At 43.7% G+C, this 14,870-nt stretch overlaps 1 protein-coding gene across 1 annotated transcript in view; it reads left to right on the plus strand.

Moving 5' to 3' along the window:
- Positions 1-4,760, plus strand: part of otud7a (OTU deubiquitinase 7A) — a 52,435-nt gene extending 47,675 nt beyond the window's left edge. Inside the window, exons 11-13 of the mRNA XM_049574158.1 lie at positions 334-448; positions 1,139-1,223; positions 1,551-4,760. Coding sequence (XP_049430115.1) covers positions 334-448; positions 1,139-1,223; positions 1,551-3,110 — 1,760 coding nt within the window. The 3' untranslated portion in view covers positions 3,111-4,760. The remainder of the gene's footprint in view (positions 1-333; positions 449-1,138; positions 1,224-1,550) is intronic.
- The last annotated feature ends 10,110 nt before the right edge of the window (positions 4,761-14,870 follow it).

Here is a 14,870-nt window from a genome sequence, read left to right on the forward strand (position 1 = left end):
AAGTCTGTGTTATAAAAGAAGCAACCAATAAAAGCTGCAGGGGCCGACTGAGGCCCTCCACTGTCTGGATGAGTCAGAGTGAGTGACGCTCACTGGTCACGGTCGCTTCTCTGCCTAAAAAATGGATGGCAGATAGAATGCACCCACAGTATACTTTACCCCCCACTGACAGGCATCTGGGATAATTAACATGGCATTATTCTAGAGTGTCATTAGGGTGTCACTTTAGCTCTGACACCACCGTGGCCTTGTGAGAGAATGGGTAGCGTGCGACATAGTCTGCGATGGTAAAGCTAGACCAAACTAACGTTCTGATAATCTCATCTCTTCCAGCTGTTATCCCTCTGACTGACTCAGAGCACAAGCTGCTGGCACTCCATTTTGCCGTGGACCCTGGCAGGGACTGGGAGTGGGGGAGGGACGACAATGATAATACCAAGCTAGCCAAGTAAGTCCTGTATAGTATATCACAGGGTGTTGATGCTTATCAACAAAGCACACAGAGGCGCTGACAACGAAAGCATGCCCCATGAAGGGTGAGAGAGTAAAAACTGCAGGCCAAGGCAGTTCTGTTAGTCTTACCCACAAGGCTGTATGTGGGGGATTTAACTCTGATTATGGGCTCCGGGCTCAGGTCACTTCAAAGAGTGAGCAGGGAGAGAACAAATTGTGAGTCACGTCAGTCATCCATAGGGTTTCCCAGGAATGGCCTCACTAAAGCAGCAACACCCTCTCTGAGTTTAGCAAAGAGTTTATGTAAGGGTTTCTGTTTCACATTCCTGCCAGTCAGGGGGTTAGCTTATCCCTTAACAAGCTGCAGTATGAACAATGCAGATATACAGAGAAAGGATGCTCAAGCCATCCTAATACCACCTCTGCATTACTGTTAATGCATTGCAGGCACAGCTTATGTAGGGGCTCTACTCTATACAAGAGGTGAAATGCAGCAGGTTTCATGCTTTTGAGTCTATCCAAGTAGGTTTATAGAGTTTTTGAATTCAATAAGTTCTTTAAAATGTCATACACAGACCCATAAATATGCTACATATGTCATTAGGTTCTAATAAAACTATTCGTCAAATGTCAACTGTGTTACACCACTGCTTGTTGTTAATTGTTGATACATGTTCCCTCACAGTCTCATCTTGTCTCTGGAGGCCAAACTCAACCTGCTGCACAACTACATGAATGTAACATGGATCCGAATTCCATCTGAAACAAGGGTAACTTTTTTCTCACACGTGTTTCCAGTTCGTCATGGTTAATTTAGCCCTAGAGAGACTCGTACATTCCAGATGTGCTTGAAACCACAGGGTTCAATCAATCAACTTTATTTACTGTCAGTATGCAGTAATCCAAGGCATTCATGTGTTTGTTCTGATTATGGATCACCAGTAATCAGGCTACAAAGTTTTTTTTAAATGTTTTTCTGGTGAATTTGTCTGGAATAGATTGGCAGTCCCTGAGAAATTTCCACGAGACATAATTGCTTGTGCTGTGTCCTGTGTTTTTCTTCACTGCTGGATGTGTTTGTGTGTGTCTCTGTGCAGGCTCCCCTGGCTCAGCCAGAGTCTCCCACAGCCTCTGCAGGTGAGGATGTCCAGTCTCTGGCTGAGTCCATGGACTCTGACCGCGAGTCTGTCGGCAGCAACTCCAACGTCAACAACGGTAAGCCCAGCAAGGAGAAGGACAAAGACAAGCAGCGCAAGGACAAAGACAAGAGCCGGGCTGATTCTGTAGCCAACAAACTAGGTAGCTTCAGCAAAACCTTGGGAATCAAACTGAAGAAGAACATGGGAGGTCTGGGTGGCCTCGTGCACGGCAAAATGAACAAATCTAACTCTGGCTCAGGTCGTAGTGGGGAGAATGGAGGGGAAAAGACGAAGAAGAAGGAGTCTAAGACAACCAAGGGAAACAAAGAGGAGTCGGGTCAGTCAGCCAGCTCCACTTCTTCTGAGAAGGCCACTAGTCCATCCCCTACGGACAGGGACAGACCCTCCAGCTCCTCCCCCACCGAGAGACAGGACAGTGCAGGGAGAGACAAGACCCTGGAAAACTGGAAATATAGCACCGATGTCAAGCTCAGCCTCAACATCCTGCGGGCCGCCATGCAGGGGGAGCGCAAGTTCATTTTTGCAGGACTCCTGCTCACCAGCCATCGACACCAGTTCCACGAGGAGATGATCAGCTACTACCTGACCAACGCCCAGGAGCGCTTCAGCCAGGAGCAGGAGCAGAAGAGGAAGGAGGCCGAGAAGAAGCCCCCTGCCGCTAGCGAGGTGGCCCCAAAGAAGCCTGAGCATGAGAGTGTCTTCCAGAGGGAGAGATCGGACAGCTCGCCCCCAGAGAGCTGCTCTCCCGTCCTGCCCCACCACACCCACTCCTTCAGCCACAACTCACAGCCCCCGCTGGGTCTCAAGATGCAGGGCAGGAACAGTCCCACTCCTGCAGCGCCTCTTGTCTCTGTCCCAGTCCCTCCTCTCACCCCGCCAACAGCCTCCCACCATGTCTCCCACCCAGCCCCAGCCCCTGCGCCTTACTCCTCCCCCAGTATTGGTGCTAAGAGACCTGGGCCCGTTCCTGTGTCTGCCCACTACAGCCATACACCGCCCATCCAGAGGCACAGCGTGATTCACTTACAAGATGTCAACATGCAATCCTCCATCTTCCAAGATGACCCCTATAAGCCTGTGGTGGGCACCCTAAAGACATGCGCCACTTACCCCCAGCAGAACCGCACACTCTCATCCCAGAGTTACAGCCCTGCTCGCTTGTCGGGGGTCCGCACTGTTAACACCATAGAGACCCTGGCCTACAACATGCCTGGCGAACACAAGTCCCACACCTACACCAATGGATTCGATGCGGGAGACATTCAGGACTGCCTGGAGTTTGCTGATGAGGACAACTCGTCTCACACCTGGCTCAACCAAGACAAAACCAAAGGGCGGAGCTCTGGAAGCCCTTTGTACTGCTTTCAGCAGCGCCGCTGCAAGAGGGAGAACTGCTCCTTCTACGGCAGGCCAGAGACAGACAACTACTGCTCCTACTGCTACAGAGAGGAGCTGAAACGCAGGGAGAGGGAGAGCAAAGTGCAGAGGCCTGCATAGCCATCACAGCCACTTCAGCCACTTGTCAGCAAGGCCGCAGGAGACTTGAGGGAACAACACCATCTGCACTCTGCATTTAGAATAACATGATGGCAAACATTTTTCCTATTTTGTTGAAGAATGCTCTTGTATTCCTGTCACCCTTCCCTTGTTAGTAAAGATTATTACTTTATGATGGGGGAAGCAGAACTTGAAACAGTGAGCAGCTTTGGCCAGAAATTGTGCTATTTTGTTTCAGGTTTTTATTTCTGTCTCATTGAAGTTAGTCTTTTACTTGTTTTAGAGTAAAAGTCATCTCTCTGTGATGTAACTTTATGTATGTGAGGGAAAGTTCTTTATTTTTCAAAGTACAAAAGATTTGCATCCTATCAGGAGGGAACATTTTAGCTCTTTTAATCGGTTTGAATGCAATACCTCTGCTTGGTTCTTCAAAATCTCTGTGGAAAATTTGTAGTTGTTTTGCAATCAAAAGAAATTTAACGGGAGATTAATATTAGACTTTAAAGCAATAAATTGGTGATTTTTGCTACACCCTCTCCCAATTTTGTCTATGCACCAATAATATAGTTACTGTAGGTTAACTGTGTCTTGTAAATTGTAAAGGATTGTCACGGTGTGCTTTTGTAAACAAATTTGAACTACAGGAATTAAAATGTGTAAGCATTATAGATTGTAATGTTGGATTAGGATGAAGATGTAAAACTATCTCATTTGTTAAGTGTACCTTTGTTCTTACCACGGTGCAAGGGTTTCCTGTGTCGGAATTGGACTCAAAACAATGTAAGATATCATTTCACATTTTTGCCCGTAGTCAACCTTCCTGAGACCACAAGCACTGCCAAACTGGCTTCCGTTAAAAAAAAAAAAAAAGAATAATAATCACGATTCAAAATTTTCAAAATGTTTTCTGTGGCAAACACCAAACAATGTGCATAGGATGAATTGCTTCTCAAATATGCAGTGTTTATGGTGTGTTTCTCTGAGTCGCCTGTTAACTACTCTATTCGATCAATGTGTTAGATGAGAAGAATTGTGGGTAGTGAGAGCAGGCCGATGCGTATTTGTCCAAAGTGTGATTACGTGTCTCTTCCCCTCTACGCACACACACACAACACGATGTGCAATCATGCTATTAGCACTATGTGGTGACCTGCAGTATAGATGTGTCACCGGTCCAGTGTGAGATTGTCTGTTCTTCTTCCATATCTAGAGGCCGTTAAAAAGAAGCACCTGCTGCTAAGAGCACCTCAAGCCTTTGTGATCATCAGTGCTTTAACCAATCAGTGGGGTTTGTAAAACCCCGGGCCTCCAAGTGCTTTCTGCTCATTCGACATGACTACTGTAAAGACGCAGTGTTTGTGTTGCTGTTTGTTCTGGTGATGCTTGGATAATGTACCATGCTGTCCTTAACTAAGTGTGTCCTGGCCAAGGATGTCCACTGCTCCCTGGGTTCGCTTCTGTCTCTCTCCTGTACACACTGCAGTGTTGCTCCTCTTTGTTTCTATGTGACAAGTTCATGGACTCTCACCATGTTAGGACTGTAAGATATGATTTTGTATTCCTTTAAGAGTTTTACACTACTTTAAATTATTAATTTGCACATTAGGTACAGATGTAAATATGAAAAAAAAATAGTTTATTGTTACAAACATGGTGTGTCTGCGTCATTTTTGTTTTTCTTTAAGGAGGTAATCATGGGAAATCTAAAGATTATAGATTCCATTTTGAAGTTGAGGATTTTTTTTTTATGAATTCTTTTGTTTTGACGGGGTTTTTTTATAGGAAACCAAAGAGATCATGTTGTTAAGGTTTCTCTTGATCTGCGTACACTTCATTTCACTTTTTGCTATATGTTTGCTTTTATCTTCTTTTCTGTTTTCTATAGAGATTATAATAGTGCATATGGTTTGTTTCACACAACAAACTCTGAAAACGATCATTTGAATGCTCCCACTTTTTCCTGAAAAGTGTAATTAGCGGTAGCAGTTTAGCAGCATCCTTAAAGGGGTACTCCAGCATTTTGACATTGCACTTCTGTAATCTTAGTGGACATGCGAGATGCAGGTATAAAAAGAAAGAAGTCAAAACTGATGCAATAGAGACTAAAATATCCTGATTTTTATGTGGTTAATGTGGATCAAGCTAAAACTGACTGGTTCCTACAATTCCAATGATGCAACTCGATAGTTTCTTTTATAAAGCCCTTGTGTGTGGTCTTTTAAACTTAATGCCCCATGTTTATAATGCAGACATTCTTCAAAATGTTTGACGTCTCCAATCTGGAGTTATGGTAACCCTGATAACATCACTGGGATGTCACCAGAGTTAGTTTTTTAGACTGGACAAAGCATCTCCAGAGCCTTAGGGTCCTGACACGCCAACCTGACAGTCAGTCGTCAGTCAAGGTTCGGCTGCTGGTGGATGTGTCGCATGAGTTCTTGCGGTATGTCCCACTCCATCGGCCCTTGGCAGCTTTTAATTGGCTGATTACGCAAGTTGAATCGACGTCGGAGATGGCAGGCCGGTCGGTGAGTGAAATCACTCTGATTGGCAGTTCAGCTCAGCACGTGAGAAGAGAAACTGAAGTGAGGAAAGTGAACAAACAACTAAAATCAAGAGGGTGTGAGATCAAAACAAACTTGTTATATTTGGTAAAATTATACTTTTAGCCACTGAGCTCCTCAGCAGGAACAGGTCATAATTGCTTGTGCTGTTATTCGCTAGTGCACAGTAAATATGTTTTGGTCTTTCAACATCGGGTTGTGTTGTTAATGTGCTAACTGGCTAATTAGCATCTTGAATCTGTCCTGTCAGTCTTCCAGTTTCCCTTTTCAAATCAAGAATACAAATTACTGCTGTCTGCCGCTATAGAGAGTTATTTCCACTCACGCTGGTGCAGCACATACATGCTAGTTGGCCATTGGTTGTACTCTTTGTGGTGTGTTTGAGTAGAACTTTTTAGCTGAGACACAGGCGACTTGAGACGATGCAACAGTCGGCCTTTTCGGCACCAGTTCTTTGATGTCAGTTAGGTGTGTCTGGGCCTTAAAAGACATGTACCTTCATGTTTAAAATCAGCGCACTGCCTCTTTAAGAGGTTAGTTAGATTTCTAGAATAGGACACTTTCGAGGTTTATTCACGAGACTCAGCATTAATGGAAAAAGTTAATTAAATTCATGTCTGCTTTTGGAATGGGTCAAACAAAACAGAATGAGGGGAAAATTTCCACCAAAATCGGTCTGAGGTTACAGGGTTGAGATTCTTGGGAGCAAATTGCCAAGTGGGGCGGTATTCCAGACTGAGAGCTGTAAGACTGCCTTATTCCTCCAGAGATGCTCCTACATTGGCAGCAGGGTCGACGCCACGCAGCGAAACAGACCTTCGAAGAAGCAGCAGAAAATCTGCAACCCTGCCACGGTTAAATCTGGTGAGGGCATTGTTGCATGTGAGCTTAAGTCACATCAAGACAAATGCTATCAAACATTACATAAAGATGAGTCAGGATATTCAAAGAGAGGGTTAATCATTTATTTGTCAGGGTAGATTTTTAAGGACGAATTTAATTACGGCCAATTTAATCTTCAAATGCAGAGAAAAGCAGCTTGTGAGAATATCAGAGCAAGAGTTTCATTCTAGGACAGTAAAAGCTGTGACCAAAGGCTTCCAGTCAGATTATCGTTGGATTTACATAAACAGTCATGATTTAGGAAATACTAAATGTCTTTAGCTCTTTTTTTCTTTCCATTTTTAGCTATGCCAGCAGCACTGCTTTAGTGACATAAATGTCTGACAGTTAATCAGTTGGTCCATGGCTTATATACCTTAACTATTGAATGTCATGGTATTTTGAACAAACTTTTATGGTCCCCAGAGGATGAACCCCAATGACTTTAGTGATCTTTTGACTCGTCATTTAGCACTACCAGCTGCTCAAAGACATCGCTTATCTGGTCAAATATCTCTACAAGATGCATTTACCAAAAAAAATTCTATAAACATTCATGGTTCCCAGAGGATGTATTCTGTGCACTCTACCAATCCTCTGACTTTTCTTCCAGTAACAAGGTTCATATTTATGGTTTTGTGTAAAATATCTCACAACACTCAGATGGATTGCCATCAAATTTAATACAGACATTCATTTTTACTCCCTCAGGATGAATTGGAATAACTTAGCTGTGCCATTAACCTTTTCCTCTTGTGCCATTATCAGGTCAAAATATTAATAAGTCCAATACTTTGGTTTATGACTAAAAATGGCAAAACTAATGACATCCCTATCAGCTTCAGCTGTACCTGTGTTCAGTGCTAATTAACAAATGCTAACACACTAACCAATGGATGTATGAAGAGAAGTGGTTACAGTGTAGGAGGCAAGGCCCCATTCATTCCTGGGGAAGTTGCTCAGTGGCGCATGAAGCCAGAATCCCCAGATCTATGCTTTGTGGGGCCCATAGAACAAATGTACTAGAATTTCCTTTTAACCCGCCTCCCAACTGCCAGCGTGTCAGTAAGACAGTAGGAAAATAACTTGGGGTATGGCTGTAGGTGTCTTTTACAAGTTTTTGGACTTGATAATTTAGAGTTATTTAACTGGGAAGCTGGGAAGTTGATGTACCTGAAAATCTGCTAATTTTCAGACATCTGTTCGATGATGTAAGCCTATGGGGAAATGTTTGTTGGGCCCAAAGACATCACATGACAGTCCCAGTAGTTGTAATTACACTGTTTGGCCACTATGTCACAAAGCCTGGTGCTGTTAATGTATCCACCAGGCCCCAAGAATGTGCAGCGATCTTTACAGCCAATTTGACATGGTGGCCAAACTGTGTAACTTACACTTTTGGGTCCATCGTGTGAAGCCATTGGGCTGACAAAAACTTTTCCCCATAGACTTACATTAAGGAAAGAGATGTCTTTCTATCAGTCTGTATATCAGTTTCACTGTCTGGATTTGACCCATTCAGACCAATAACAGTTTGAAAGTGTAGAAGAGCTAGAGGAGGGCTAAACTGAAAGTTAGATGCTCAGCTGGACGAAGTTAGCCACTTGGCTGTCAAATGTGCTTGCTTTACAGCCCTGATGATGTGGAAGATCTGGGTAATTTTATACCCTGAAGCAAATTTGCGTTTCCTAGGATAGCAAAGGCATGACTCGCCCTACTCTGCCTACTCTTGAAGGCAAAATTGCGGGAACTGCCCATTGGTCCGACAGCCCATTGTTCCGACCATATTAAACCCATTGTTCCGAAGTCCCGTTGTTCCGAAATCATCATGATGCCCTATGGTTAAGGTCTGGTTAGGTTTAGGCACAAAAAACACTTGGTTGGGTTAGGAAAAGATCATGGTGTGGGTTAAAATGAAAAAGAAAGTGGCAAACACATAAGCTGTGAGCCTGCTCCGCCTCAAGCCTTTCCCAGCTGACCCAGAGCCGGTCACGGCGCACTATAATGCACCCACAGATTTTAAAAAGTGAGTACTGAAACAATAACCTGAGCAGTAAACACAAGTGTAGACAGAGTAACAAATCAACGCCTGCTCCGTCTGTCAGAACTCTCAAATACACCAGAGCTCATGAGGGTTTTAAAAAAAAATATTTTCCAATAAAAAGTACGAGGTAAAATTAGCCTTTGCTTTTTCAAGACTCCACAGTCCGTGCAGTAGCAGCTGTGTGAGTTGGTGGAGTGAGAGTGTGGAGAAGGTTGCTCCGTGGGCAGCAGGCTGTAGTGTGTGGGATGAATTACATACTTCTGACTGAGAGTATAGTCTCGTGACTCGGCTGCTAGAGACAACGATGTGGGTTGGACTCACTCCTCCAACTGTTGCCCCATGCTTCAGGTCACGACTGCGGTTGCTAATAATATGGAACAACTTGCTGAGGATGAATTACATCTCCACATGATGCCTAATGTTAGTCACACAATGGCACACGAGGGCCTCTTTCTTCCCAGCAATGTATCCCGAGCTCTTGAATCCTGCGTCCTCCATAACAAGTACTGAATGAGACAGAGCGCATTGTCTTCTTTCTTGGATCCCCTTTTCTCAGAATTTCCTTTTGAATTTGCATGTGGGACCTCCCTTTGCTTTTCAAAGCAACAAAGAGCTCTATCAGGCATACAGCAGTCATTTGGCAGGCCTCTCATCCTCTCAACACAGCCTCCATGTTGTCAAATTCACTCAACTTGTTTTAAACCAAGACTCACAGAAAAAAACACCAGGATACAGTAAATGTGGATTGCCTTTTATTTCCCTTTCAGATGCATCTCCGTCCTCACATAATAGGAACCCATTAAAGGCCTTAATGCAACACAGTAGTTCATAAATATTGATTTTTATGGTAAGCAGTTGTCTCATTAAGACGATGGAATTAAAATGTGGGACAATAATGCATATCTGAAGGTATATAAATTGAATATTTAGATCCTCTTTGCACTATTCTCAACAACTATTCTCATTTTCTAGATTGCAAGACACTCCACCTGAAAGCATTTATAGTGCTGTTGTGTTTTAAGCAGGTTGGTGCCTTTGATGCCTCTGCTGCAGTGAGTGGTAATGCCAACCCCCCCATCCCTCCACCCCCCACCTCCCATAGCTAAGCCTTGTTCTCAGCCAGTGCCAGCCTCCAATATCTGAGCTCATCCCACCCGCTCCGCAGGATCTAGCGCCAGCCCTGCCATGCACTGCACTCGAGAGTGGGTGGCATCACATGGCCCTTCAGCCTGCCTTCTGGGGCTTGGCATGGAGGAAGAGGGACGTACACACACACACACACACACACACAGGCCTCTGTGTGATTAAGACCACTGCTGCTGCTACTGCTGCTGCTGACCACATCTCTCCCCTCTTTTTCTGTGGATTAATTCCACTGAGTCTCAAAGTCAGCGATGCCCACACACCTCAGTGGAGCATAGACCCTTTCCAGCCCATAAAGCCTCCCACGCTCTATCGTGTGTCTAGGTTGGGTGCACCAATCAACAGCGGGTAACACCACCCATCCACCCCCTCATCCTCATCTTCCATCTCTCTTACACAGTGTACTTTCCCTCAAACAATGCATTCGAAAAAAAACCTCATGGTTGGAGTTCTCGCCAGCCACACTGTAAATACCTGAGTTTATTCTGCGAGCAGAATTTCACCTGGAGACTGGGTGTTTTTTGGGGAGTTGATAATCCAAAGAAAAGGTGTGACTGAAGAGATAAATCAGTCAAACTGAAACCACCTCCTCCGCCCCCACATCCTGTCTGCAGGGTGATACCAGCAGAGATGTGCTCTCACTGCTCATATAACTGTCTGTACTTTGCTCCGCATCTGCAGCAGTATAACTCACTACAGAGGAGAAAATGTGTCATCCTGAGAATAAACACGTGATTGAAAGACGTGCAGCCCCGAGAGAATATGTGCATCACCCACACAACCAGCAAAACCCGAGATCTTTCTTGTAATACGGCGAGATATGTGTGAATTAGCTCAGTCAGTGGTCTGCAGAGGGACTCTAGTGAGACTCTGCTGTTGCATGACCAGAGGCTCCACTATCACGCTGAGCAAAGATACACAATTTGTATATTTAGGAGCTAAATTTTCCTTGACAACAGCTCTCTGCCAACATTCAAAGCTTAAGACAATTAAAAAAAAACGAGTTAAATATAAACACGTGAAATCGAACTATGCAGAAGTCCCTCATGTTGCCACACAAATATGAAAAACAAGCTCTGGGAACATGCCGGCTGTTATGGCACACCAAATTGTGTGGCGGTGCCAGGGGTGGCAGCTTGTCTGTTTGTGTAGCGTGGTGTGATGGTAGCTCCAACCTGCCTGGAGACAGGAGGTGTACAGATTGAGCAGGGAGAACACCAGGCTCCTCATCAAGAATTTTAATGGCTCCGTTCTCTCTCTTCCTTCCTGTCTTGTTCCACATTGCATGATTCATTGTGGAGCGGGAGAGGCCACGCCTGCGCTCTCTGCTGGTGTCGGTGGTGGGCACCCTCGGCTTAAGAGAGGGATAAAGGCATGTTGGCGGTGTTTTTGCAGAGCAGCAAATGCAGATGGAGTGGGAAACTCTGCTTTTTGTGAGTCATGCGCAGTTAAAAGTGCACTTTGCTCTGGGGGAGGCTGCAGATTGTAGTGAATCATCCATTCTTCTGAAGTTGCAAGTGCACTGGGGTATGTACAGGAAACTTCTCACCATTTATCAGTCTATTTGGCCTGAAATACAATAAGGAAGGAAGGAGTCCCCAGCATTCGGTGCCCCACCCATTGTTGATACCCCAGCAGTTACTGTAAATATTTGCATGGGTGAGATGAGGGAACAAGGTGTACTTCCTGTTGCAAGAATAATACTGAAGCAAATGGCACGCTGGTGAGGAAAGGCTGTCTAACTGAGGAACATCACTCCACCCATTTCTGCAGTTCTCTGCTGCAATTTTGTTTGAAATACTTCATAATCACAAACGAGGAACTTCCTCAGAGGAGAACACTAAATCTGACATTAAAGAGCAGCATTTAAAAAGAGAAAAACACTTCTTCCTCTCAGGGGTGTAGCTTTCGTTTGGGGGCACTCTGCCAAATTTTTAATTTCCTGCTTTCTGGTGAAATTTTATGCACCAGTTTGTGCATTTTCTGCACCATTTTATGGTGTAAATGTATTTAATTTTGCCAAAATAAAAGTCCTCTGCCACTTTTATCTTTTAATTAAGGGGGACAAATGCACATTTTATAAACAGTGTGGGGGACATGGGGCACTTAAACGGTATCCGTATAAACAATACAGCTGGGCACGACGGGATCATGGGCGGCACAGATGTGATGTTTTGTATATGATGTGTGACCGATTGTGGGACTTTTAAAAAGTAGCTGCTAGCAGTTAGCAGCTTACTCAAAGAAGAAGCAGTCGTAAATGTCTGCAAATTGGGAAAATAATGAGGTATGGGAATTCCTTACCATCTGAACAGAGGATCAGATCAGCTGCCAAATAACAGAGACAGTAAATGATTGTTATTGACACGGTGATGCCATTGATGCTATTGTTTAGAAGGCACTACTGACGCACGTTTTATGTCTCACTACAGGTCGAGGCTGTTGAATTACATGTGACACCAGTCACTGCTCTTATGATTGCAGCATGCCAGAAATTTGCAGTCTATAATCACACACTGGAGCGGTATGATGTCATCGTTGTTTGGTTCTGTATAAGAATGCAAAGGAGGCATAAAGAAGGGACTTCATAGCGACCCTATAGCGTGATCTTTTTGTAAAAAAGGTGTATGTATACGCCCTGTGATAGTCTGGCGACCTGACCCTTAACAGGATAAGCTATTATGAATAATGAATGCATGAATAAAAACAAACTCTACAGCTTCATTTGGTACGACTGTTAGCTTATGGTGGCTAATGTTAGCTTTCAACTAAAATCACTGAGCCAGTTCCCTGACTGAAAAGAATACTTTGACATTTTGGGGTTTGCTTATTGCCGAGGTTAAGTTGAGAACACTGATACCACTCCAATATCTGTAGGGTAAATATAAGGCTAGCCTACAGATAGCAGCTGGTTAGCTTAGCTTAGCATAAATCTGTCCAAATCTGTCCAAAGCAGACCATGTTAGTGTAGTGGGGCAGAGAGAATTTCTGCTCCTTGCTCTAGGAGCTGTTTGCTCCCTCTCAAAGACACATCAGGACACTCCAAATAGCTCACCGCTCGTTACAAAAAAAAGGAAAAAGCTGCACTGTATTTTAGTTTTAGCTTGCATGACCTCTCAGTTTCCTTTTGAAAGTACTTTGTGAACTTCACGTCAAGCTCACAACAGCCCATTTTTGACAGAAAATAGTGTGCCCACAATACGTGGATGAATTTTCGGTTGGGCGTGCTTGTAACTCATGGTGTGAGCGGTACTGGAGTGAAACTGGAGCAGAATGGAGCGTGACAAAAGGCGATACTCCAGCCTTTTTAAAAAATCCACTCTGCACTCCATCCAAAATGATTCCACTCGTACTCCCCACTCGCATGCTTTGGCCCAAAGGTAAGAAAATCTACCAACTGGCACTTTTAAAATCAACCAATCAGTGTGTTTTGTGTTTATCTAGCTCACAAAATTTTCTTCTTATACTTCTAGCTTATTTCTTAGCATTTATCATTATCCCATAATTGTGTCCACAGTGGCCACTGTACGGCAACAGAAAAGGAAATGAGCACAAACGCGATTGTAGCTGCTTATTTTATGAATTTATTTCCAAATGTAAACTTCACTATTTCATGCATACAAGTTATGACAACATACATTATTCAACAATCTGTTATTTTTCATATTTGCATAGGACATGGTCACAATATATTGTCTAACATGTAAAAAATAATGCCATAAAAAGGTACAGCAGAGCAGCTAAGACCAGCACATTGAATGTGTGTAGAATCCGAGGAACTGTACAACTGTAATACTTGAATGTAGTGATTTTGGTTTGCTGAGAGATAAAAACAAAACGACATCTGAGGGTTAGAGTGAGGTCATAAGAGAATGTACTGGCCATAGCTGAGTCGAGAGTTATTTACAGATTAGATTATACTGGTGCTGAGAGGGGAAGCAGCACCATGGAGTCACTACAACAGGCAACTGATGGTGATGGGCAGAGGAGAAACACACAGAGGTATCAAGAGAGCAACATTACACTGAGGAGGTACACTGAGGACAAACAGGTACGGGGAACAGAACCAAAAGGCTGGTGAGAGGCTCTCTCTTTGTAATTAAAGGGAGCAGCACAGCAGTGTGTGCTGCATAACCTGAAGCAGGCTAATCCTTTAAGGGCAAAAACATCCAAAAGAGTTTTTGTCAGCGCGCATTTCGACAGTAAAGAGCCAATGCCGCACAGTGTCAGCTCAGGCAGCCAAGCAAGACCACATGGTCAGTGAAGGGTACAGACAGATGTGGTCCGCTACGCTGCATGTTCCTGCTCACTCCGTCTCTTTTGTTTCTTTTTACCCGGTCAGAATTAGTTTGCTCGTATGATTAAACAGGTTTTGTTTATTCAAGTGATTTTCAAAATAAGAAAAAGTTGCTTATTCGAGATGTAGAAAAAAGGTCCATATCAAGCACAACATCCATTGATCAACACTTACAGCACGTAACGTTGAACCCAAACTGTGTTGAGTTCAACATTACTGCAACATTCATCTTTCCCTTCAAAGCCTTTGGTAACAACTTGTAACTGTGGAGCTTCTGATGAGCTCCTTCTCATTGCTCGAGAACCACTCTCTCCTGTCATGGCTGCCTCTTAAAACATTATCCCCGCAAGCCTCAGGCCTTCGTCATGAGGGAAGACATGCTTTCAACTTTTAAATATCATATAATACTTTAAAAATATTGCATGTACGTTGTTCATTCAAATTGGCTTAGCCTACACGTGGAGCCTGCGGCGGGAGAAAGGAGAGATTTAACCTGGGAAATGCTGACAATGAGAAACGTACCTTGTGCACAACTCACAACGTGTAAAACCTCACAGTCAAGACAGACTTCTATTCATAACCTACAAAAATGCATCGGGTCCATGTAAGCAGCACATTTATAGCAAATGCAATTCTCAATCCTTTGGAATGGTTGGGCGTTTGTCATCATTAAGATTGTTTATGTCCAAAAAAATACCTGTAATAAGCCATTATACATTGCTTGAGTATTGTACAGCAAAAAAAAAAAGAAGTAAAAATTAAATAACAAGAACCAAATGAAAAGCTACACAATCAAAAAAAAAAAAAGTTTACATAAAGCAAGAAAAGAA

This window comes from Epinephelus fuscoguttatus, linkage group LG4, assembly GCF_011397635.1.
Source record: "Epinephelus fuscoguttatus linkage group LG4, E.fuscoguttatus.final_Chr_v1".
NCBI classification, from domain to species: domain Eukaryota; kingdom Metazoa; phylum Chordata; class Actinopteri; order Perciformes; family Serranidae; genus Epinephelus; species Epinephelus fuscoguttatus.